Source organism: Falco cherrug, chromosome 11 (assembly GCF_023634085.1).
Source record: "Falco cherrug isolate bFalChe1 chromosome 11, bFalChe1.pri, whole genome shotgun sequence".
Taxonomy (NCBI): Eukaryota; Metazoa; Chordata; class Aves; order Falconiformes; family Falconidae; genus Falco; species Falco cherrug.
This window is the reverse complement of record NC_073707.1, coordinates 32,481,284-32,507,134: the sequence shown is the minus strand read 5'-3', so window position 1 is coordinate 32,507,134 and position 25,851 is coordinate 32,481,284. Positions and strand designations below refer to the sequence as shown.

The 25,851-nt window shown below is 50.5% G+C and overlaps 1 protein-coding gene across 7 annotated transcripts in view; it reads left to right on the top strand.

The window, feature by feature from the left end:
* KCNAB1 (potassium voltage-gated channel subfamily A regulatory beta subunit 1) overlaps positions 1-25,851 on the top strand; it is a 72,559-nt gene that overhangs the window by 44,402 nt on the left and 2,306 nt on the right. For all 7 annotated transcript variants that reach the window (XM_005440146.4, XM_005440147.4, XM_005440148.4 and 4 more), the window contains exons 2-11: positions 2,719-2,762; positions 8,809-8,846; positions 10,262-10,341; positions 11,155-11,199; positions 12,424-12,468; positions 13,124-13,167; positions 16,838-16,924; positions 22,293-22,378; positions 23,532-23,652; positions 24,342-24,436. In XM_005440146.4, coding sequence (XP_005440203.1) covers positions 2,719-2,762; positions 8,809-8,846; positions 10,262-10,341; positions 11,155-11,199; positions 12,424-12,468; positions 13,124-13,167; positions 16,838-16,924; positions 22,293-22,378; positions 23,532-23,652; positions 24,342-24,436 — 685 coding nt within the window. The remainder of the gene's footprint in view (positions 1-2,718; positions 2,763-8,808; positions 8,847-10,261; positions 10,342-11,154; positions 11,200-12,423; positions 12,469-13,123; positions 13,168-16,837; positions 16,925-22,292; positions 22,379-23,531; positions 23,653-24,341; positions 24,437-25,851) is intronic.

The following is a 25,851-nucleotide window of genomic DNA, read 5'->3' as shown; positions in this document are numbered from 1 at the left end:
ATTTTTGGTGGGTTTTAGGGTGTTTTTCTTAGGGGAGTAGAGGAGAGCCAGGTCTCAAGAACTCTTGCTCTTTCAGACACTTTGCTCTCTGCTGTAGGGCCAATAATCAAATCAGTGGCTGTGTGCTTTTAGACAGCACAAGGTCCGTGCTGGGAGGTGAGCCATCCCAAGCTGGCCAAGTTTTTAGCTGGTTTTGTAGCTCCATATGCTGCTGTGGCCTTTGCTTTCAAGCTGCACACCCGTTAATTAGACCTGTTAATTAAGTGAAATGGCTGCAGGCAAGTGGAGGGCTGGGAATGATGGTAGTAGCTGGGGGCTGCAATTTGGTGATGTTCTCTAGGCTGGATCACGGGCTCAAGCAACCTCCCCCTGAGCTTCCAAGCAGCTTCCAAGCTGATCTTGCACTGCAAAGACTCTGTGTTTTCAGTGTTGGATTTTTACTACAGGCCTAACATTTTCCAAGTACCCAGGGGACGTGTGCTAAGTAAATGGTAAGGACAGCTTTGGAAATCCAAACACAATAATTCTGTCCAGGTTTGTTGGTGCACCAGAGTCTGCAAAGAACTGGTTATCGCTCTCCAGAGCAAAACTGGGTCCCTCTGTGTGTGCTTTCCCCCCAGAATCTCCCACGTATGAAGGGGTGAGCCCTGATGTGGCTTGAGGGAACATGGGACCTGTGGGGATGGAGGGCAGGACAGCCAGCCAGGTCCTGGCTGAGAGCCTGCTGCTGGGGGAGTGATGAACCCTATAACTGCACACAGTTACCACTGGGTTTCAATCACACTCTGTCTGTATGTGCATATATGTATATATAGGGGGTTTATATAAAGGGTGTATATATATATGTGAAGGGTGTCTATGTGTGTATATATATTTATACCCGTGCAGAGAGAGGCACAGCCCCACGGCCACACTGTGCCCTCGCAGCCACATGCCCGCCCAGCGGCAGAGCTGGACTTTGAAAAGCAAAGAATAGGTCTGTGAGAAATGGGACTTAAAAAAACTCTTCTACAAAATAAATATAAACTGTTTGGAAATGCACAGTAGCACTTGACTTCTCCAAAGAGCGTTATGCAGCAGGGGGGTTGTCTCCAGAAGGAACATGGAAATCCCAATCCCGTGAGCCCAGGCTCCTCTTTTCCTGGCAGGAGTGTTGTAGTTCCGTCTGGAGCGCGCAGGCGGCTGCCGAGTATTTGCCTTTGAACTTGCCAAGGGTTATGCTTTGTGCTGCCGAGCAGGGGAGGATTGGCATCATTTGTGCTATTCTGTGCATGGATGGGCTTGGGTATGTAAAGGTCCAGCTGTGCTTTCATTCAAATAATAAAAAAAAATAAGAAGAAAAAAATAGAAAAGAAAAAAAAATCAGGTCAGTGCCTGCCCCAGCCATGCTGTGAGCCCAGGGGCTCATGGTGCTGGAAATGCAGCTGTAGCTTTTCAAATAGCTACTTGAAGATAAATTCCTCTCGCTCCCAAAATTTTAAATTCCCATCAGCAGCACTAAATTTTGGGTATGGCAGAGGCATTACGGGCCCTGGGGAGAGGCAGGTGGGTCGACACCCCAGCTCCAAGGCCTGCTTGTTGGAGTCAGGCTGGCTTTCCTGACCTCCCTGGGGATGCCTTCGGTTGCTTTCTGACACTGGCAATTGTGCCATATGAGTGAACATCTGAAATGGCCACTAAATCGAGCGTGTAAAAAAAGAAAGAGATGACAGAGCGTGGCATGACCTGTGCTAATGTCGGCTGTTTTGTGTGACTCCTTTCAGTGTCCCCTGCCTACGAGTGAGCAGGGCTCTTTCTTTTTTTTCCTTTTTTTTTTTTTTTAATTTTTTTTTTCAATCTGGTTTTAAATAATTCATCAGGAGCAGCACAAAGTGCAGTGATTGTTTGTGGTGCTTTGCAGTAGAAGGTAGATAGATGGTCCCTAAATTAATACCTTGATCTGGCAAAAAAATTGCACGGATCTAGCTGTAATATAAAGGTTAAAGCAGGAGGGTATAATTAAAGGGGTTTTTGTACTGCAGCGATAGGTTTAAGTTAGGGTAGGGGTTTAATGTATGGCACATTTCATGGCCTCAGGGCTAATTATCTTGTCTCCAGCCCGGCACTGGGAGGTGGGAAGAAGGGTAATAACTTGATGTTGCTGATGCTGAGAAGCAGCCGGTGCCGGGATGGAGGCACTGCCTCCCCTCGGGCTGGGAAGCTGTGGGCTTTTTTGTTGGGGGGGATCCAGGAGCTTGGGCACCACAGTGGTAGCTGGACCAGGGTCTGCTGGGATGGGTGTGAATGTTCTGGCAAGTGTGAGGGTGAATTAAAAAAAAAATGAAGCTGAATAAGGTGAATACTTTAATAGGTGTTATCACAATGAATACTAAACAATGATGAAAGTGCAGGGCACGTGCGTGCCTTACTCATGGGACACGAAATGACATTGGATGTGAGATACATCTGAATGTATTTGGGTTTATTCACAATCCCGTGAGTGCTCAGTGCTTCCCCCCAGCCTGGTGAGGCGAAGGATGATGGCAGGTCACCCACCTGTCCCCAAACTGGGTGGCCAGCACGCTGGCTGAGGGATGCTCTGTCTCTTCTGGAGGAAAACAGATGGCTTGGACAAAAGCAGGGACTCATCTTCTCTGGCCACTGGTTTCCCATGGGGTTAAGTTGTGTGTTCCCTGAGTGTTTAACAATGTTTTTCTAATTATTTTCTTTTCTTTTCAGAAACCTTGGAAAATCCGGATTGAGAGTCTCGTGCCTCGGGCTGGGTGAGTAAACTCCACAGCCACCACACTTACTGCAGCCCCACACGCCCTGGAGTAGTGGTAGCATTTCAGTGTGTGGCGGGGGAAGCGTGCTTTCTCAGAGCCCCCGCCTGCGCTGGGTCCTGCAGACTGCTCACGGCAGGAGCCCTTACCCGTGTGAGTAACAGCTCTGTGCATCAGCCCAGGTGCTTGCCCGTGGTGGGAGGTGGTGCTTTCCCGTGACACTCAAGTGGGACTGTATGAGGGTTTAATGCACAAAATCCTTCTGATACGACCTGATCCCTGTGAGGGACAGCCCGTGGAGACCGCATCTGAGATGTCTGTGAATGCCCCCAAGAACTCTGAGTGTCAGAGCTCCAGTCTCCGGGGATGGCAATCTGCCTGGGCTCTAGGCAGATTTTATTCTATTCGGTGTGTGTATATCTTGTTATTTCTGTTCCGTACCAATTTGAAAACTAAAGAATATCTTGTCAATATTTTATCTTACCAATATTTTATTGAAAAGGGCATCTACAAGCACTGCAGCATGTATGTGCTGGCCCTGCAGGTCCCATAGTGATGCTGCAGTTCCTGCAGGCTTTAGTACGCTGCTGCTGGCCTTCAGCTACCAAGTCAGAGCGTGCGTGAGAGGCTGGACAACTCATGATGGTTTTACTCATGCGAGTAATTTCTTTGATGGCAGTTGAACCGCTCACATGAAGAATGCTTAAATATACTTAAAAAAAAAAAAAAAAAAAAAGAGACAAACAACCGAAGTAAAAACCTCAAACCCAAATGCTGTAGAAAGGAGACAGCTGTTTTTCTTGCTGTGACCACCTTCCTATGGTGCAAGGCTGGGGCATTGGGAGCGTGAAGCCCCCGGGGATGGGTGCCCCATGTTAAATGGGTGTCCTTGCTCCCCGGGGATCAGAGGTGCTGGTGCGGGGTGCTGGAAGCAGTCTTTAGGGAAGTGGCTAGGTGTGCTGGGCTCCTGTGCTGCTGCCCGGGGGAGGCAGGAGCATGCAGGGATCTGGGCTGTGCCCACGTTGGGAGCCCACTGTGGCTGCAGCGTCCCCCTCCAGCCCCCCGGTCCGGTGCCAGCTGGGCTCATGGGAGCAGGTGCCCAAGGGGTCAGCGCATTTCTTCCAATACGCCTTACAATTTGGTTTTCAAATAGAGTGAAATGTGAAAGTCACCCTGTAATCACAAGTCATATAAATAAGGCCTGTTCCACCAAGAAGGGCTCTTCTGGTTAAAATAGATCTGGGCTTTGAAAGGGGTTGTCGTCTTATCTGTGCAGAGGTTTTATTTACCATCCTTACAGTTTCACCCAGAACTAGTGCTGTGGTGGTCGAGAACAGCGATGGGAAGGAAGTAGCGGTAGGAAAAAACCACTTTGCAGAGCTTTTCTTTAATTTCAAGCATGTGGAACTGCAGCAGTGTCTAAATATATTGAGCTTTTGTGAGCACAGCTGCGCGGGAGGAGTGGGGGCTGAGGAGGGAGCGAGCGGCTGCTCCAGGCACTGGCAGGGCCGGGCAGAGCTGCTGGGCATCGGTGCGGAGCCGGGCTCAGCACCCACCGCGGTGAGCCCTGCAGCCCTGGCCGGGTGTGCAGGGGTAGGGGGGGCAGAGCCGGCAATTCAGGTGCCACCTTCTGTGGAGCGTACTTACCTCTGCTGCCCCACAGCGTGTCCTCCCCCCACCGCAGATCCGTCAGGTGTCCGCTTCCGGTGCCAGCTTATGTGACTTTTCTAAATAGCTTCTCTGTCACAGTTCCTTAAAAGATAAATGTGTTTCCCTGAACTCTCTGCAGCATGAAAATCCAATTTGGGGTTTACTAAAGTTTCTGAAGGCTCAGCAATCTTCCTTAAAAGCTTTCCAAAATCTCAGCAAGGTGGGAGTGTGCTTCATTCTGTAGTATGAAAAAAGTAAGTGGAGAAAAATGAAGCGGGACAGAAATCAAAGGCAGGCAGTGCTAAGGCAAGGCATACCCTTTAATTATGTCCTGCTTCTCCCAGCTCACGCTCTAATTAATTCATTTGCTGGGTGCCGCTTGCAGTATGAGAAGTGTTGAGTGAGCGCACAAGGTCAGATGCGTTTGCAGTGTGTTTCACAGGCAAAGCCGTCTGGGAAGGGTTGCGGTGACGGTGGCCAAGCATCACTCCTGGGTCGCTGAGCCTCCTGCCAGAGCCGGGACCCCCCTGCCGGGCTGAGCCCCCCAGCAGCTGGCTCCCACAGCATCCCGGTGCCGAGCCCTGCTCCCAGCCAGGCTGCGCTTTCACCTCCTCCCTGGAGCAAGTGAAGGCCAGGCGAGGCTCTAACTGAGGAATCTCCGCAGCCTAACCCCGGGCGGTGGCACGTGCCAGGATGCTGGCTCTGAAATGCCACTGCGATGCAGGGCGTGTGGGAAATAAGGTCATGTTTTTCTTGTAGTTAATTCAGAGAAAATTTTGCCCATGGAGGCTGCCTGGTGACTTTTAAAAAATGTTGAGATGGCCTCCAACCAGGCAGTTAGCCCAGACTCCAAGGTGATGAGCAGCAGAATGAAACCAGCCATCCCAAACCCCAATTCCAGGTACAAAAGCACAGAAGAAATATCCCCAAATAAGCAGTTCCTGCAGCCGCTGGTGGGACACCACACAATCTGGTACGAAAAAAAATGTTTTGTGAGCAGAAAGGGGTTGGCTGCTGCCATTGCCCCTCGGTGCTTTGCTCTGGGGAAAGGCCTTTGCAAACCCAGACCTGAACGCCCGCTGGCTCAGGACAGCGGCAAAGGGTCCCATTTGCACCCAGGTACCCTCAGTGGGCAGGGCTGGGCATTTGCTGGTTGCTCGAGTGCCAGACCAGACCCATGTGCCGGATTTCCATGTGGCATCATCCTTGCCAGGAGCAAGCCAGGGATAAAATTATACTGGCGGGAGGCGAAGCTTGGGCTTCCAGCCAGAAACTTCCCCCCCCCTCCCCCCCCCCCCGCAAAAGTGACACATCTGCTGGCAACAACATTATCAAGTGGTGAATTTTGCATGAGCAAATAACCGACTAATAATCACACCTTGCTAGGCTCTAGGGTGCGATGGAAATGGAGCCAAATCTAGTTTTAATACAGAAATCCCTCTGAAGGTGAGGATATCTAGATGGGAAATGGCTTTCCAATGCAAGGGAACAACATGACGGGCAAGGGCAGAAGCAGGAGGTCAACCTGCCACTGCCACGCTGAGTGGTGGTGGGGGATGCATTAAAAAAAGTGAATTGGGGTAGGCAAGGGACAGTGACTCAGTAAGGGGAAGGTAATTATTTTAAATATCTTTCTCTAGTATATTTTTCTTCTAAAATACTCCCATTGGTTGAGGCTGTGAATCATCCTCAGTTGTTGTTTGACATGCCATGTGCGCCTTGTGCTTTCTGCAGTGAGGGGCTTTTTTATTATTTTTTTCTTTTGAAATCAGGGTTGAACAGTGGGCACCCACTGCTCCAGCCGCTTTGGGTGCAGGTGCCCACCACCACCCACACTACCTGCCCGGGGATGGGAAGGGGATTTGTGTGCTGCCTTCCCTGCTCCTGGCTCTGGCCGGGACTGTACCAGAGCATCTTGCTTTCCCAACTGCATCTGATGCTTTAGACGCTCATCTTGCTGAGCAAAAACTCGCCTGCCTTCACTGGTTTTTGCAATGATCAAGGAAGAAAAATACCCCAAGGATTCCCTGTTCATGTGGTCCCGCTGATGCTAGCTGCTCAGCTGGGGTCTGGGAGCACAGAGGGAGACAGGCAGATATTGGATGTGTGTACTCCTTGTCTTTAAAGAGATAAAGTGCTTCTCATTCTTACGTGAGCTATTGCCAGCTCTTGGGCTGCTCTCTGTGTGCCCAAGCACTTGGGCATTTTGTTTCTCCATTGCTTGGTGGGGCATAGTTTGTGTTGTAAAGTTATAGTCACGTGAATTCAAGAATAAAAATAATTCCTTTTCTTCTCACCTGTGCTGGGGACCTATATGCATACTGAAGCAAAAGGAAAAAAACAAAACCAACCACTTTGAGATAAACAGTCTCAACCCATTTTTTCAGTAGAAATGCATTTTAATGTATTGTTATAAAAATAACACTTCTGAAGCTTTAACATGGAAATCAGGCTTCATTTAGATTTTTTTTTCATCTGCATAAAGAAGCTTAATGATAAAATGAAACCTATTTTTATCCTTACTGTGCAGGACCAGAGCATTTTACCCCAATGATAAGAGAAAGTGCCTTTCTAAGGTCTGTAACCAGCAAGGCGTAGCAGGGGGGCAGCTCTGGGCTTGGCGGGTGCTGCTCGCCCCCAGTTATTGCCCTTGGAGAGAGCAGAAGGGAAAGCAAAATTAGTTAGAAATGTCTGCTCTTTGCTCATTCTTTTTATTTCAGTAGCATTAGCAGACGTGTTTCTGATCTGTGGAAACCTGGCTTTTCCAGAGCTTGGGTTATTCTGCGGGAAACCAGGAGTTTCAGTTCAACTACACAGTAAACATGCCTCTTCAAAAATAACTTTATTTGTACTCAAAGAAACCTGACGTATAAAAAAATTCAGGCTGACCTTTTTTGAGGGAAAGAGGGCAAGATCCTCTTAGCGGAGCCAGCTCTTCTTGTTCTGCTTCTAACCAGGGACGGATCAAAGCAGCTGGAGCATTAGCAGCAGGCGCGCTTTGCTTTCCGGGTCCTGCTCGAGGTTCATCTTCCACTCGCTGTGAGCAATGAGCTAACCAATGCATTTTTAATGAAGATGTGGGAGCGCCTATGTATCTATTGCACCAGGCCCTTTGCAAGCGCAGGCAGGGAGCATTTGATCTCCCCCCCCCCCCGCCCTTAGCAGCATCAGAGCCTGACCCTTTGCTGGCCCCGCAGCCTCTCCTCCGCCTTGCCCAAGCCACAGTGAATTTTCCCACTTGGGACCCCAACCCCTCTGCCCTCTCATGGAGGGGTGATTTGAGACAGAGTTTTAAACTCTGGGGAGTTTTGTGTGAGCTTTGACCCATCCATTAAACGGGTAACTTGTAGTTCTATACGTAGCTGGTGTGTCGGGCGGGGGAGGCGGTGCTGTGGGTCACAGGGCTGCTGCGGAGGGCGTAGGGGGCAGTTGCCCTCCCGGCCACACTTCCACGGGGTGCTCGGTGTGGTCAGACAAGTAGGGCAGGAGCGACATCTGCCAGGGTGAGTACGTGCTGTCTGATCAGTCCCATATGTGACCTGGCACCTCCCCAGCTCGCTGTCGGCTCTTTCTTCCAGTGGCTTAGGAAATACATCTTCCTGATGTATATGCATATGCATAAATACATATATATATAAGAAAAAATATTCCTCCAGCTTAGGAATACCCAGTTAAATTCACATGCTTTTTCCACCACAGGATATTTTATATTTTTTTTTCTAAGCAGTGGTCAGACAGAAATAAGGCCCCAAGGTTTTGCTGCTGATAGATCAGAGTCTGCAGCTGAGTTCGACGTGCAGCTGCTCTCTGAGCCGGCTGGCCAAAGTGCTGCTCATCAGCTGCGCTGGTGTCGGATGCGGGCTGTATGGAAAAGTTCCTGGGGAAAAGTCACTTTGCGTTTTAAATACTTCATGTCAATAGACATACTATTCCTGCCCCCCCCCCCCCCCCCCCCCCCCGATTTTGACTTGTACGGTGCTAAATGCCGAGGCACAAATTTAGGAAGAGTTTCATTCCCCAAATGACATGTTTCAGCAGCATCATAATTTTTTTCCAATTTTTCAAATTGAAGCTTTGGAAAATTATCTCATTTTTGCAAAGAGCTTCAGATTTCAATAAAACTATGTATTTTGGCAGCGCAGCATCCTGCCAGCGTTTCCCTGAGCGGGTCCACATGCCAGTCCTGGGTCCCCATGCCCGGCCCCATTGTCGTCGTCCCTGGAAAGGGGGCTCGGGTGCCTGTGCTGACCGCAGCTCTCAGCCGGGGACACAGCAGCCTCTGAGCCAGTTAACCCCATTTTAAACCCCTTTAATCTCAAGGAGCCTGAGTTTTGGCAGAGCTCCTTTTTTGTCAGCACAAACCTCTCGCAGTAACAGATTACTCTGTTTTTTCTAGGGACATGGGTCACTTTTGGAGGTCAAATCTCAGATGAGGTAAGTGATGCTTGCTGTAAGTATAATGCATGAAGTAAAATCCAATCTGAGATATTTTTAAATGAAACCATGGCTACCGAAATCAGAGGAGCCTGTTTCTGTACAAGAAAATGGCAGAGAGTCACTGTGCAAAGCAATACAAAGCTTGTGCTTCTGCTACAAAAACCTTAATGAATCTGACATTCCCAGAGATCAACTTTAATAAAAAAAAAAACATTTATCCCTTAAAGCGATCTTCTTTTCCGTGCTGTTTGGAGTGGTATTTCCTTCTTACCCTTGGCAGTGGCACTGTTCTTGGAGCCAAAATGGGAAACTATTTTTGCATCATGAATGTAATCGGCAACAGTCATAAATACAAGCAGGGGCTTGGCTTAGCCTGATGATTTATTTTTTTACATAATAAGATGAAACAAATGAAAATGAGCTTGGGTTTCCTGTGTGTTCTTGGCCGTACCAGATGGCTCTTCATCGTAGTTAATCTCCTGAGTGCTGGGTAGCACGTGGGTTTCCCTCCATCTCAGGTAGGATGCAGATGCTGGTCAGCGGCAGAGCAGCCTCCGGGCTGCCTTCCCTCTCGTACGTGGTAAAAACCCCAAAATAACTTTGGCAGAAGGAAAGCAGCCCCAGCCCAGGAGTCTCAACTGGAAAGCTTTTTTTCCTTTTTAATTCACTTGCTCTTTGGTGGTATTTCTTCTGCTGACAGCAGATCACCGAGTTCACTCCCGTTTCTTGTTTTGATTGGATATTTGCTCCCTGGCTCTCCTGCCTTCCTCGCTCAGAATGAGTCAATGCAAAGTGCACACATGGAAACGGGGGACTGAAACACAGCTCCATCCCTGAGGGACGTCCACCCCAAAGGCGTTGGCTGTGTGTGGGTGCCCTGGCCAGCTGCCAGCCCCCTCTGGGTGCAGGATCCCCCCGGGGGGCAGCTGGAGCCCTGGACTCTGATGGGGATCACCTGAAATGGCCTTTAGGCATTTGCATGCCCCATGACACCAGCCAGAGAGCTGTGGGACAGCCTGATGGGTAGCCAAAAAAAAATAATATAAAAATTAAAACTCTTTAAAAATAAAAATATTAAACTAATACCATGGAAAGGATATTTCCATGGTATTAAACTCCACAGATTTGCACTGTATATTCTATAACCCCATTAAATTCTTGGCTGCTTTCCTGTTAGAAAGTTCCTATGAGACGAGATTAATTCCTCCCAGGGTGAGTCAACGGGAAGTTGGTGTAAATTCACATTTTGGCACTTCTCGGGCCCGCACATGACCTGCCAGGTGCTCTGCCAAAGGGTCTTGCCCCCAGGTGGGGGATGCTAATGCCCATCCCAGCCCCACTGAAACACCTTTGCTGCACCTTCCCGGGACATGGTCTGCCACCCCTCACCTCTCTGCCTCTGCTTCCCCAAGGTGGCTGAGCAGCTGATGACCATCGCCTACGAGAGTGGCGTCAACCTGTTCGACACAGCTGAGGTGTATGCAGCTGGCAAGTGAGTGCCCACGGTCCCACTCTGCTTCCTGGGGGTCCCTCCACCCGGCTCTGCTCCTCCCTGTGTCATGGTCACCTGCAATGGATAGGGCTGGGGCTCTGGCAGTGCTTGGGAAGCCCCCTTCTCCCTGAGGGAGGACAGAAAAACCTATATATTTGGGTATTTGGAGCACTGAAAAAACAAAGCCAAAAAACCCCACAACCCACCCCCACCCAAAAAGCCCCACCCAACCCACAAAACCCCCAAAACCAAACAAAAACCCAAAACCAAACAAAAATACCAAAAGCAAAAAAAAAAAAAAAGGCAAAAAAATTGAACCCCAAACCTTGTGTGCTCAGCTGAAGACTGAATCTATCATTTGTGCCACTTGCTGTTGGCACAGGGTGAGAAACGTCCTGGGTAAATGAAAAGTCAGCGCACATCTTAATGGTGACAAATGGCCTGTGCCAGTGACAGCTCCCAGGCACGGATCCCAGCGCGGGGAGCTGCTCTGGCTGCAGCAGGGCTAATGCTCTCAGTGTTGCTGTGGAACTGGGAGGGAGAAGTATCCGTCCGTAATATGTGTGACTTTGGCTGATTTATGTGGTTTTGTATTTAGCATAAAAAAAATGGTGGCCTGGGACATTGTGTCCCTGGTGTGGGGACAAAGCAGCTCTGCCCTCCCTGAGCGGGTCCAAGCAGCCGCAGGGCACAGGCTGCAGGTCTGTCCCTGCAGGAGTGGGTGGGTGAGGTGCTTTGTACCCCCGGAGGGGACCCATCCTGGGCGCTGAGCATCCTCCTGTCTCCCCTCACGCGGGGCGCTCTCTCTCACAGGGCTGAGGTCATCCTGGGGAACATCCTGAAGAAGAAGGGCTGGAGGTACTGTGCTGCCGGCCGCGCTCCCTGCCGCCCGCGGGCAAGCGGGACCCCTGGGTGTATGAGAATCCTTCTGGTTTCTAAAAATGACTGGTGTTAGGTGGTGCTGGCCTGGGAGTGGGTGCTGCTGTTTCCAGGTGGTGCCGGGAGCTTGCATGTGCGATGGTCCCATGCCCAGCGAGCCAGACCTTGCAAACACCAAACAAAAATGCTCTCCTGTTTTTTGGGGGGAACACACATCTGGCTTCACGAGGCTGTGCTCACCAGCCTGTGGTGCTGCCTCAGCCGGTGCACCAGAGCACCGTCGCTCTGCGTGGTGTGGATAATGCAACTCCTGAGCATATCCCTCATCACTGCCGTGCATCAAGCCAGATGATTTCCGTGTCGGCATCCTCATCTGTGTACATAAGATCATGTATTAAGAATGCAAATCTGTGATGGGCCTTCATCTTGGGTAGCCTGGGAGGAAATGATACCTAACTTAAGTGATGCACATTAGCATATGTTGTGTGGTTTTAAGAGCATTTACATAATCTTTAAAGGCCTCCCTTGCGTGTCATATTCAGCCTTCATCCGAAGAATGGCTCTAGTAGTGCTCGCTCCAAAATCAGTATCCCCTGTGTAAGAGGGATGATTGCTCAGTAAGAAATATTCTAGATACTGTGGAAGAAAAAAATTAAGTCCAACAAAAGCTGGAGAAATTGCGGTTGGTACATGTACAGCTATGCAGCAAGACAGTTTGCAAATGATAAATCTTTGATTTAATATCCCATGGGAATTTATAGATTAATTCAGTGAATGTATCACTCTTGGAGTTTTAATAACTCCGGGAATACTGCATGATAATGAGAAGCACTGGACTTGGGTACCAGTAGGGAATAGCGCTGTAGCCCTCAGTTAAGGACTCTGGAGATTGCTTACTCCACAGTTAAAAATGTAAATTTTTTTTTCCTTTTTTGGTCACTTCACTTGTATTAGCTTTGGTTTCCAGACACCACCCTGGGGTTGCTCCCTGCGTGCAGCAGACCTGAGCACGGGAGAAGTAGCCTGTTGTAAAAAGGGTTATAGTGAGGTGCAGGCACCCACACTGAGCCCAGGGCTGGGGAACTGGGCACAGCCACCTCTGCGGGAAGCCACAGTGCTGCTGCCTCTTGATGGGCAGCATCCTTCCTTAGGTACTTATAATTTCTTTTTTTAACACTAATCATTTTTCTGTTCTGTTTGCAGGAGGTCCAGCCTGGTCATAACAACAAAGCTGTACTGGGGTGGAAAGTAAGTCTCACAGTTACTTGTAACGGTGTTTGCTACTGCATGCTTTTCCCTTTTACTGCTGTACAACCAGGTGGAGATTAACAGCACCTCAGAGGAGTGGTTTGTTGCTGCTGTTTTCTTTCTCCGTATTTTGGCGAGTCCTTTCTGTAGTCGGAGCCCGGCAGGGGCAGCAGCCCCCAGCAGGGGCCGGGGTGCTGGGGTGGTGCACTCCTGCCCAGAGCATCCCTGTGGCTCTGGGACCTGTAACTACCGGGGTGGAGGCTGCCTTGCTCTGAAATTGCAGCAGTGTCAATGAAGCCTCAGTGCTGGGAGGGTGGCCAGGATGCAGCCCCATCCTCGCACTGCTGGGCCCCTGCTGCCCTGCCAGCATCCTTACCCCTCCACCTAGGAATGTCGCTGGCAGCTTTACGCCCAGGAGACATCCACAGCAGGGCTGTTACCACGTTAAATTAACAACAGCGTTACTCATCCCAGATGCTGTTGTCTTTGAGACTGGGAACCCAAATGAGGTGTAGGGTCTCTCTGTTGTATGAGTTGTAAGTTCACCTGTGGGATGTTTAAAGCAGGACACAAAGCCAGCGCTCCCTGGTCAGGCGCTAACGACCCAAGCAATGCCGAACACCTGACAGCCATGTGCCTGTTCTTTCCTTCGCAGAGCTGAAACAGAAAGAGGGCTTTCGAGAAAACACATCATTGAAGGTATGTGTTGTGTGGGGTAGGCTCTGGCCGTGCCTCAGTGCGCTGGCATGGGCCCGGTGGGTGCAAGCGGCAGGACCCTAAGGCGAATGCTCTCCCATAAGCCAGGTCTGCTTGACCCCAGCGCTCGCTGCTCCTCCGTGCCAGCCTGGCATGAGGCATTTCCCAAGCTGGGAAAGTGCCCCAAATGCACCAAAGGATGATTACGGCTTTTTCTCAAAAAGCATGAGCAAACGCATGGCAGACAAAATGCCTTCTGTACCACACCTCTGTGCAGCAATAACCCTTTGGGGTTTTGCTCTAATAAGTGAGCGGGTTGTCCTTGGCCGGCTGTGTGTGCGTGGCTTGCAGATTTATCACTTATCTGCAGTGACCGGGGTTTGCCACGCTGGGGGTTTCATCGTTCGCTGCCTCGCATGGCTTCCTGGCAGCTTCGCACCATTGTCCTCAAGAACGGCCCAAGTCCCAGCTGCTGTGGGATGGCAGGAGGTGGGAAGGCTTAGGGGGTTTGGAGCTGCTCTGCTGACACTCCCAGCCCTTTCCTGGAGCGGCCGGGGGGTCAGCAGCAGCATGCGGTCAGCAGACGTGGCTCTGGCCACATGGTCTCCCTTGGCGGAGCCAGGAGGGATGAGGATGCGGGGCATGATGCCAGCCTGCAGAAATAGCCTTGGGAGGGCTGCCAGGTCCCATCCACCGAGCAGCCGGCTGGGAAGGGCTGTGGTTTGCTCTCAGTGCTGCTTCTTCTCAGGAGCTCAATTTTGTCGTACCTTCCCTCACCCAGCTCCTTGCATCCCGTCCTGCATCCCGCTGAGAGGCGCCCTGCACTACCTTACTCATCCATGGGGATTTATTCACCTGTCTCTGCTGGGTCTAATGCAAGCTCCTTGTCTTCCAATTGCTTTTTTTGTTCTTTCAGGTACATTATTGTTGGAGAGGGAGTGAGAGCACATACATTTTTCTGTACGGATAAATGTGTTTCGCCTACTCTGGCTCTTTCTGGAAGGCTGTTGGGCATCGGGTCAGGCACCCGGGCACAATGACCAGGGCTGTAATCATAACCTGCACAGGATTTTCATGCAGGACACAAATAGAGCAGCACCCATAAAAAGACACATTTCTGTCACATTAAGGAGCAGCGTCAGCTGTGACCTTGTCCCAGTGAGAGGTGCCAGCTTGGGCTGGCTCCCAACGGGGGCTGGATCAGACCCCAAACCTCCCCAGGAGGACCCTGGGGCTGACCACAGATTGTGACCAGGTTCCAGAGCCAGAAAAGCAGCCAGCAGCATGGGGGTCTGGGCCTGTCTTCTATATAAATCCTGAGTAAAAATAACGTGGGTTTGGTGAAAAGCTGTGTAAAGTCGTGGAAGGGAGTTACTGGGGGCATCTGGCTCCTCAGGGTCTGGGAAGCCTTTGGGGCAGGAGGGAAGCATCAGGCTTGGTACCTGTGCTTCAGGTCTCTGCAGAGGGCTTCGCATCGCCCACCTCTTGCTTTTTGACCCACTTTGCCTGCTGCCACGGAGGAATGTGCAAAACGTGTTCTTTGGGTTCCTGGGAAATTATATGCTCCGTGCTGAGGTCCCTGGGGGAGCCTGGGGCAGCGGCGGCTCCTTGCTGGGCAATGCCAGCTGGGGTCATCCAGGGCTGAAGCCCCAGGGGAACAGCACCCTCCACAAAGCAACAGCCCACAAGGGCTGCAGTGATGAAAAGCCATTCTCTTTATTGCACTGGGTATGCTGGGGTAATTAGCCTCCTCTCTGATTTAGGAGATAAGCCCTATTTGTTTATGGCGGTGATTGGTTGAGCTGATGTTTGCTGCCAAGGCAAACCAGAAGAGGGATATTCAGGTTGGGCTCCGTTATTAGCGTGCCTGGCACAGGAGCAGCCGGCAGCTCAGCTCGGGCTGCAGGAGGGGCGGAGGGGGCTTTGGGCTGCGCTCAGCGGGAGCTGGCATCCGACGGCTGAGAATCAGGTTTGCCCACCAGAAAGGGCAGTTTAACTTGCGTTTGGCCATTTGCATGTTTTTGTCACCAGAATCTGTAATGGCTTGTTTATCACAGCTTTCAACAACCAGGACATGTTCCATTGACATTAAAACTTAGATTATACAGAGAATATTATTACTATATTTATATTACCCACCTGGGATATGTCGCTGCCATCCCCATCGCACCCTGGCTGATACTGTCCCAGGTGGGCTGAACGGGGCCACCAGCAAGCTGGGCGAGGGGCGCAGAGCCGCCTCCTCCCAGGGGTGCAGGTTTGCTCATCTCCCATCCCAAAGGAGCTATCTCTGCGTGATAAGGAGCATCACCAGAGCACAGTCGGGTTTGCCTCATAGTAACCAGCTCATACATCGGGGATTGTCCTGGAAGGTTTTAATTATTTAGTATTGGCAGAATTCAGCTACGTTAGGATATGACTTTCATGTTAAGGTAATGCCGGAGAAAATTTTTTAGCAACGTTTTATTGAACTTTCATTTGAATAACCCCACCATGAAGTGGTGTCTAGGCTGCTGGTGGCACTAGACCCAGAGGTGCTCAGGAAAGCCACAGCTGTGTCACAGGCATCCAAACCCATCCACATTCCATTTCTTGTGGAGCTACTTCACGAGATGATAGAAAAATACTGGCAGCAGTTGAAATAACTTTGCAGAACACATAGCAAATAAAGTTAAGGTCAACGTTAGCAATTTTCTATAAATACATTTGGCAAAAATAGGCATTTTTTTCATCCCAAAATTCAGCACACATTTTCAGACTGCTCTTTTTTGGCTCATTCTTCATGAACATTCGTAAAAACATTTTGTTCTTGGGAAGATTCATAGAAAACAAGTGTTAGAAATCCTCCTCTCTCTCTCATGCACACACACGCACGCACACTCTCCCTCTCTCTCACTCTCACTCTCTCACTCTCACTCACTCACAAGTTTTTGATGCCGCCTCCCGTCAGACCCTCGTAGGGGAGTTGCCGAAGCTTGGGCAGCCCAGGACTGTAGCTGTACGGCCTGCCTCGTCTTGCTCTGCAAAACTCTCCCTGCCCTAGGCAACGCATCGGTGGGCTCAGCTTGCTTACCCTGCAGAGAGGTGAAGCCCTCCACGGTGCTTTATCTGCCCATTGTAACGTGTCTGAGTGCCACCATCCTCCCATCGGGGCTTGCCCTTTGGGGAGGACCCCCGGGGCAGGGCTTCGTTAGGTGGGACGGGACCGGGGCGGTGTGCCCTGGGCTTGCACAGAAAGGCTCTGCAATGTCATTTAGGTTAAATTAACTCTGAACAGAAGCAGAGCCCTGAAACCTGTCCCTGGCAGCTGCCTCCTGATGGGCTGACCACGGACACGCTCGGTAACCAGTGTCTGTTCCAATCCAAATCTCAGCGTAATTAAAAAATAAAGCAAATTCTCGTGGAAGGGGGGGACTCTGCATGTGGCCGAACTGGTGTTTTCTTCTTAATATGGTAGCATAGATAGGGGACAATGTTATGCAGCGTCCTTCTCATATGGTCTGTGGTTGTGTGTGTACATGTATATGTACAAACATACGTACACGTGTGTAGAGATGCAACGAGCTCTGTTCTAGCCCCGGCGCAGGGCTGGTTCGCACCTGCCGGCTCTGTGCTGCTGCACTGCTGCTTGCGCTGACCGCGCAGGGTCATGTCTCTGCTTTGCTCTTCCCAGGGCTGAAGGCATCTCTCCAGAGGCTGCAGCTGGAGTATGTGGACGTCGTCTTTGCCAACCGGCCAGACAACAATACGCCCATGGAAGGTTAGTGGAAGTTTGAATTAAGGGTTTTAACTTGACTGATCCTGGCTTACAGGCTTAGACTGATGATGATAGGAAATGAAAACCAATTGTGTTTATTAAATATTCAGGTGGGGCAGCTTAAATGTGAAATACCTTACCCGTGATACCCTGGAGCCCTATAGATCTACCCTTCAATGAAATGAGTTTGTATCTCTTGGAAGGAAATTGAAGTTTCCTTTGTGTCCCAGTGGCAGCTTTAACATTGTTTGGCTTTTTATTTCCTTTTCCCGATTCCTTCAGATAAAGTGAACTTCTGTTTGCATTTAAGGCAGGTCTCTGTCAGAGGAAACTTGCACGTCCCTACTCCTGGTGCAGCCAGCTCTAGAGAGGAGAGCGTGCCAGCGCTGCTGTCCCCATCCTCGTCCCTGTTCCCTGGACTGCCGGTGGCGTGTGCTTCTCCCGGGGCTAAAACCAGGGGCACAATCCAATGAGTGGTCAGAAAAAAGGAAGAACTGGCAAGCTGTAGGGTTCACTGCCCCAAGCACAGGAGCAGCACAGGCTGAGCTTCTGGCCGAGGGGCTGTGTGAGGACAAGCTCCCCCCCGGGCACAGCAGGGACGCCCAGGCACAGGGAGCAGCGGTGCTCTGCCCAGGGCTGGGCTCAGCCCCTTGTCCTGCTGGGGAACAGTCCTCATTAAATTCAGGGAACGAATTTAGGAACTTGCAAGAACAGCAGTGTCTTGTGGGTTTTTTGGTTTGTTTTTTTTTAAAAAAAATGGTTGGATACAGAAGTGCTGAGGTGCTGACAGACTGACTCCTGTTCTCACCTCTGCCATCAAGAGTGGTTCCAAAGAATGTTTATCAATATGGTGATGGGCACTTTATATATAAAAATAGAAATATATATATAAAAACATATATAAAATATACATATATGACTTTCATGTTAAGGTAATGCCAGAGAAAGATTTTAGCAACACTTTATTGAATTTTCATTTGAATATCCCTGCCATGAAGTGGTGTCCCGGCTGCTGGTGGCACTAGACCCAGAGATGCTCAGAAAAGTCGTGAAAAGTCACTCTGGGAAGTGTCTGTGTTTTTTAATTACTTTTCCTAATTGCTGATAGCCATACATGCATGGCTGGTCCATGGCTGGACGGCTCGGTTATCCAGGAGCCTCCATCGCTCTGTTTTGGGCTAGCGCCCTATCTGGTGGGCACCAGCTCCTGTTCCTTCTCTTTTCCCCTTGGAGCTAACGCAGCCATTCGCACTGTGGCAGAAGATCAGCTTCATAGCTAAATAAAAAATGTGAGAAGACTTACAGGCTGCTGAAGCTGTCACGGATGAGTACATATAAAGCAAACAAACCTGGAGCTTGACAGGTCACTTCGAAGCTCCTGGCTTGAGTCTCAGTGGTCGTGACACCTACTCCCTTCCCAAGCGCGGGGCTGCATGACCTGGCGTGAACCCTGGAGGGACGGCAGCACCGCTGCCCTGGCTGACCAGCGCCCGCGGCACCCGCTTGCGGCACTGCCTGGGGGTGTAGGACCGGTGAGGATTTTGCGGTAGCTGATGAGGTCAAGGAAGATGACATGTTGTATCTTGGAGGGAGAAATGACCTCTCCGCTCAGTCAGTTGTCATCTAAGGAGGCAATGCTGAATATATTACCCACGCCCGCGCAGCACAGCTGATTGCGGCTTTTAAGATGCTACAGATACTGGTAGCAGCGCCAGAGCTTGGCAATAAGGTATAAACTGTGGTGCTTGGTGAGATTTCGAGCAGGGTGAAAAAAGGGACATTTTTATTATGAATGGTCTGGTGTTGATTCTTTCTATGTACTTGGTGCTTTTTTTTCATGGTTCACCTACTAAGCCACTTCTATCCCAGAGCATCTGTTGAACCATCTGTCAGTTCTGCGCTCTCTGGCGTGTGCAGTAAGTGCTGAGCTGCCTCCGCAAGACATGCAATCCCTGCTCCATCTCCTTACATGCCTATGCTTTTCCCACGAGTAAATAGCCGCTTCTGATGGAGAGTGGTTGGTAGGTAACCTTCAGACGTCCCCTGCTTGTGCTGCTCGTGACAGCACGCGAGGGTCCCGCTCCAGCAAGCAGCACGGTTGCCTGCGGTAAGGTACAACCCAATGAAGGATAGACTTCCAATGTGCGTTGTGTTTTCCTCGCTTGCTGCATGCAGGTGAGGTTCCTCTGCTCTCACTGCTGTGATGCGTGTGCCCACGGGCATCAGCAGGCGGCGGAGCAGCCGCTCACCTGGGGGTCCCCAGCCGCAGCAGGGTCGCTCCCCGTCGCCCGCGCTGCTGCCGGCCCCGCTCGGGCTGCCTTAGAAGGCATGGGGGACGCAGAGCTAATAAGAGAAGATGAGCGTTTAATACAGATTTCTTTATCGTAGGCAACTCTGGTCCCCAAAGGGGCAGGCAAAGCTTGCTTAATGTGAAAATCAGAAATGTATTTACCTTTCTTAAAAGTCTCTGAGCAGACTAAAAAAGCTTTCCATTGTAAAAGCAATACAATATTAGCTTCAAGGAGCATCTGGAGATGAGTATCCCGCTCAAAGCCCTTTGCATAACCCTGCAGGCAGGCCCTTGGTCCCTGTTCAGGGCAGCCGTGTCCCCCCTTGCCCAGGGCTGTTCCTGGGGCAGGCAGGTGAGGGGCTGCCCTCGCTGGGCTCAGCCACATGTGGGGCCATCCTGTGCCTGGGGGACCCCGCCAGCGCCTGGTCCCCCCGTGCTGGGACCTCTGGAGATGGGTGATGGGAAGGGCCTGGGTTCTCTCCTGAATTTCGGCAGGTTTCATGCCTTGTTAGTCAGGCTGGAGAGCTGATCCCCCAACTGTGCTAGCAGATGCTTTTTTTCCTCATCCCAAGTGGTTTTCCCAGCAGCAAGCAGGGCAGCTCTGGCCGAGGGGAAGGAGGGTCCCTAGGGTGCCCCGGTGAGACCCTCTGTTGTCACAGTGCTGGGGGAGTTGCATCAGCCAGCCCACAGCCCTGACAAGCAGGGAGGGAAGGTGGTGTGGTTCCTGTCAGGGAACTTTAAGCCACTTCAAAATTATTATTATTATTATTATTATTTTGCCACTGAAAGCTGTTTTCTGGGGTTTGAAAGATCCATTTATATTTTTTTAAAAAATATTCCCTTCTTAAGCGATGCCATTTGTGCCATCCAGCTGGCAGACCGAGTGATCCAGACATGTGCTCTTCACAATCCATCCCATCACCATGCCCATGGGAGCAGGCTCTGGTAAACAAGAAGAGATATAGATATATATATATACTTTTTTTTTCTTTTTTTTTTGAGTTGACTTCAGTTTTTCTTGAAAGGACTAGAGGTGGGAGAAATGGAAACAACCATGGACTGAAATGTGTAAGAGGCGTATGATGAAATGCTTATCAAAATTCCTAAACGGTAGTGTGGCAAAAATAGAAACCTAAAGGCAGAGAGAAGCTGGGGCTGCCGGGGAGGGAGGGATTGCCGTGCAGCTGCCCATCACACACCGCGCGCCTCGGGTAGCTGCCTGATAGCGGGGCGTTTTGTTGGGCTAGGACATGCCCAAGAATAAAATGCTTAGAAATAGAGAAAAGTGTGACTTTGGCCAAAATGAAAGAGGGGGGAAAAACAAAAAGAAGAAAACAATATTTGGCATTTGAACTCTCTTCTTCATCAGGGGAAAGACTCCTCAAGCCAATGTGTCCCTTGAGAGGAAATCTCCCCTTCCCGTGGGAAGGCAGGAGCTCAGCACAAGAGGCGCAGAGTCTCATGTACAGCCCTCTGAGGTTATAAATGGAGACTTCATCATCTTTAGCTGCTTGTCGCTGCCTGCAGAAGAAATCTCACAATAACATCAAGATTGGCAGTGTAATCTCCCCTCTGCCAAGCTCCCTTTCTTTTTTTCTTTCCATAAATAGGATGAGAATCCTCATGATATAAAAGGCAGCTCATCTTGATCTTGAGACAGCAGTGCCCAGATTCATTGTGCCAGTAACAGCAGGCACGCCAAGGGATTTAACAGGTCCACAGGGCTCCTCCGCGCAGCCCTGTGCCTGACCAGAGTCATTTCATGTAGTTTGATGGGTCAGAAATCAATGGTGTAGGTGTGGAGTACGGGTTCCTTGCCGCTTTCCCAAGGGAAGAGCACACTGAGAGGTGGCAGCACCCACTGACTGCGGGGTGCCTTGTGCGGTACTGGGAGTGGTGACTAAGTGTGAATTATTTTTTTATTACTTTTTTTTTTTTTTTTTTTTTTTTGCTTCTCTGAGTGAGTTTAGCCCATTTCTCTCCATTTAAATGATGTGCTGCTAGTGGCCAGTGTAGTGCCAGTGCCCTGGCAGCCACTGCTCAGCTCCAAAGGGCAGGGAGTGCCAAAGCTCAGTAAGAAATATGAATTTATTACTGCAGCCAGGGCAGTTATTTATGCTCTCATAGTTGCTCATGAGGACTGTCCCCCCCGGGGCTGCAGACCCCACTAGTCCCCAGACCCTCCTGCCCTGGGGACCCCACTCAGCCCCTGGCTCCTCTGCAGCAGCGATGCGATGGGCACTGCCTGGATCCCCATACACCATGTACCCAGCAGACTGCTTCCAGGCAGAAATAAGGCTGAAAAATGAGCTGCAAGCAGTAAGCAGGGACTATTTTATTTATAGCATTAGCAAGGCATCCTACCAGGCTCTGCAACCTCCCATGAAACCATGAAGATAGACAAGTTTTTCTCCTTTTCTCACAAGCTAAAGTTTATAATGGGGTTTTCCCCTGCACAAGAAGACGGGGCTGCTCAGCAAAGGTCTGACGGATGGAAATTAAAGATGCTGTCCTGGTGCATGCAGCCTCGCAGGCTTCCACCTTCCCAAAGGAGAATGAGGACCACGGGACTGCTGCGCTGAGGAGCGGTGCTGGGTTTTGCAGAGGTGCTGCCTGATCCTCCTGTGGGCAAGGGGCCCTCGGCAGAGCAGGGTTCAATCATCCAGTTTTGCAACTTTATCCTCAGCATCCCAATATTCCTTGTAAAAAGAAGCAGCACCAGATATAGGCTTTTAGTAAACAAATTTTAAAATAAATGTAATTGATCTTTTAGTTTATTTTTCGACTGTGCTGCCCTCTTGTGTTAAATTTTAAAAGAAATATTATTGTAAGGAGGTGGTAGGCAATAGCCAGTTGGTAAAGGCAGTTTTTAAACTGCAGGATAGGATAAATGTCTTTTCATTTGTACTGTCAATGCTTTTTCATCCATGCTTGAGAAAGAGGCGCAGCAGAAGTAGTGTTTAATGCAAAGCTGCTCAGGCTTGTCAGCACACTAGGCATTTCTAAGTGGCTTTGGGAGGATTTGGTGCTGAAAAATTGGCCTCTGTGCAGTTCTCATACTACTTTTTTTGCCTCCTTTAGAAATTGTCCGAGCGATGACACATGTAATAAATCAAGGCATGGCGATGTACTGGGGAACGTCGCGCTGGAGCGCTATGGAGATCATGGTAAAGTCGATCTTTAGGGAAGCGCTGGCACTCGGTAGTTCTCCGTCCGTCCAGGCTGCAAGCGCCTGCTGGAAGCCATGCTGGGAGCTGAACCACGAGCGTGTGACTGGGCTGGGGATGTCTGCGTTTTACTCCATCCAACACCTTTTCACCTAAAATAGTTTTAAAACCCCTTCTCTAATGAGCCTGATGTTAACTAGAAGATGGACTGATCTAGTGGTTTGGGGGTCCTGGCTGGTTTAATGGGGGTTTGTTTAATTCTAGTTTTATTTGGTTGACTTCAAGACTTTTGGTAAAGGGCCTGTTTGATGTCCATGCCCGTGGCCACTGCTGCCCCATTTAAGACGTGGCTCTCAGCAGCAGCCCCATGACCTGTGGGACCATCGGGGCTGCTGCCGCGGTGGGAAGGGTCCCTGTGCAGGGGAGAAGCCCCCACGGGCGGCACCGCTCTGAACATGTTGTGTCCAGAGGTGCAGATGGGAAATACCCCTGCCTGGCCGTAGGGACCTCCTCGTTGGCTTTACCTCAGAAACCCTAGGCTGGGGAACCAGCACCCAGACAGCTTGTCCTTAACGCTTCCTCAGAAGCATTTGTTGTTGCTCGGAGAAGTGGTGGATGCCTCATCCCTGGAAATGTTCAAGGCCAGGCTGGACGGGGCTCTGAGCGGGCTGCTCTGGCTGGAGATGTCCCTGCTCACTGCCAGGGGTTGGACTTGGTGACCTTGGGTCCTTCCCACCCAAACTGTTCTACAGTCCTGAGAGATGCCAGGAGCGTTCTGCCAGTCCCTGCTTCTTGCAGCGGGGTCAAAACACGATAAACAATCTCAGCACCCACCATCTCAGCCGGGCAGTTGTTCGGCTCACTGCTGAGCCGGCGCAGCAGCTTGGGGCTGGCAGCGGCAGGGGGTGGGCACGTGCCCTGCTGTGGTGGGCGCGGGGGCAGCGGGGGAGCAGCACAGCCAGCAATGCGGCTGCATCTCTGCCTTGGCATGGCGGTGTGCGTGGGGACGTGCTAAGGGATAGCCCTTGCGAAGGCAGAGTGAAGCTTGGGTTCGTCGTCTCCTGTACGCTCAAGGAGCGCTGGCTGGTAGGTTCTATCCTACAAGATGCTTTTCCTTAACCTAGTCGTTTATCTACTGACTTCTTTTCTGCAGGAAGCCTACTCCGTAGCCAGGCAGTTTAACATGATACCACCTGTGTGTGAACAAGCTGAATACCATCTTTTCCAAAGAGAGAAAGTGGAGGTTCAGCTGCCGGAATTATATCACAAAATCGGTGAGTCTGAGACTGCTGTGCCTGCCGGCTATTCCATTTGCAGAAAGAAACAGAGCACGGGCTGATCTGGGGCTCTAGATGGGAACAGCGCTCTCCTTCCCTGGGCCTGGAGGGGACAGACGCGCATCTATCTAATGACTCAAGAGAAAAACCGGCTTACTGTGCCTCTGATAGAAATAGGTGTTAATTCCATGGCTGCTTCTTACTCTTCAAGCCTCCTGCAGCCCCGGAGGTGCCACCTCTGTCCCACATCGGAGGACCCTGATGCCTCCTGGGGGGTCTCCGGCCATGGTGCCCGGCACGGCTGTGCTGGGGGCTGTGCTGGGGGGTGGCCAGGAGCTGGTGCCCCTGCCAAGCAGAGCCAGGATGAGAAGGACATGAGGGTGCCAGGCAGAGCGGGCGTAGGAGATACCTGGTCAGGGGTCAGGAGTGTGGGTCCTTCGCTGCAGCAGGAGCCAGGGTGGGGCTGGGGCTCTCACAGTGAGGTTTTGGATGAATATGCTGATCGGTGTATTCATCAGGGCACCAGCAGCATCTTCCTGGGAGGCACTGACCAGGTGTCCCTGCCAGCAGCAATGGAAGCAATCAGCAATTGTTTTGCTTGTATTTTTTTAACTGAAAGTCCTATTTTTGATACAACTCTGATTTCCTGCAGTCTCCTGAAGCCTACTTCTCTGTTTTCTCTGCAGGAGTCGGGGCAATGACTTGGTCTCCACTGGCCTGTGGGATCATCTCAGGGAAATATGGCAACGGTGTCCCTGAAAGCTCAAGGGCTGCACTAAAGGTATATTCTTTTTGCACGTTTGAGAAAAGTAAATGTGCTGCTTCTGTGAGGGCAGGAAAATAACAAAGGGAAAACAGATCCCTCATGCAAAGGCTGGCCTGTGTGCTGCTGTATTGATAGATCCGCTCAGTTTCTCTGGCAACCGTACTCCAAAGTACGGGAGAATCTGGGTTATAAAGACGCTCGCATTCCCATCACTGTGAGCTGATGGCTGCGAGCTGGTTGTGGGGCAGCACGTGACTGGAGCCAGGCGGGGGGGGTGTCTGCAAAAGTATGTTGTCACCACCCTTACATTGACTGGACACCATCAGCGAGAGGACACAAGCCCAGCAGTTCTGTTGTCCATGATGCTCCCAGCTGTTGTGAATCGATGCAGCTGCTGTGACTTCAAACCCTCTTAACCACGGAGTGGGTAAAACAGGCTTGGACATCGCTTTTCTGCCCACATGTCCCTGGGCACCAACCCACCAGGCAGCGAGTGCATGGGGGCGAGCCACGGTGGGAGCTCAGCCCCGCAGCATCCCTCCAGGGAGCCCTGCAGCAGGGCAGGCCCCCAGCACCCCACAAAACTTGGGGGTCCTCTGTGGTCCCGCCCTTTGCCAGGCAGGGCAGCAGCCCTCTCTAACAGGTTTTAGCATTGCAGCATCATCACCACAGCACTCAGTTGCTCCAACGATTATCCTGATTTTATTCTTATTGGGGGTTATGGGGTCTCCTCCTATACATGCCCATGGCAGGTGTATTATTCAACAGTTTGAAAAACAGCAGACCACTAGAATGTCACAGATTTGAAAAAAATGGTATTTGAGCCTCTGTATCAGCTGATGGGCAAAAGCCAATGCTGCCTGACAAGTGCCAGCAGACTGACGCACATCCCTGTGCTGGTTTTTGTTCATCTTGGTGCTTTTTAAAGGAAAGATGCAGTCTACATTGACTTACTTACAAAAGGCAGCATTTTCAAATGTGGTATTTCATTGCATTTGGGATTTTTTTCCAAAATAAAATGTATTATTAACATTTAGTGAAAGCTAGCTAAGAAGGTAGCATCACAGAGAGGGATCCAAACTAAATTGATGAGAGTGAAGCAGAATCAAGTCTCCATTCTGGAGCTGGGAGAATGGAAATCTCAGCTTCATTTAATTAATTTTCTAATCTTGAATGGTAATAATAAATCTTGAGCAAGGTCAGATGTTCTTTCACCATTTTGGGGGGAGGGGGTCTGTGTCAAAATCTTCTCAAGTTGACTAGTATTTCACTTTTTCCCACTCTACGATGGGATTCAGTGGTCCAAAAATAAAGCTGAGGAGGTTCCCGCTTCCGGACTGAATCCACCAGTGGCGTAAAGCCAGAGAGAGACAGTCAGGCTCCCACCAGAGACGTCCTGGTCCTGTTGTAATTGCTTCGGGTAGCAAAGC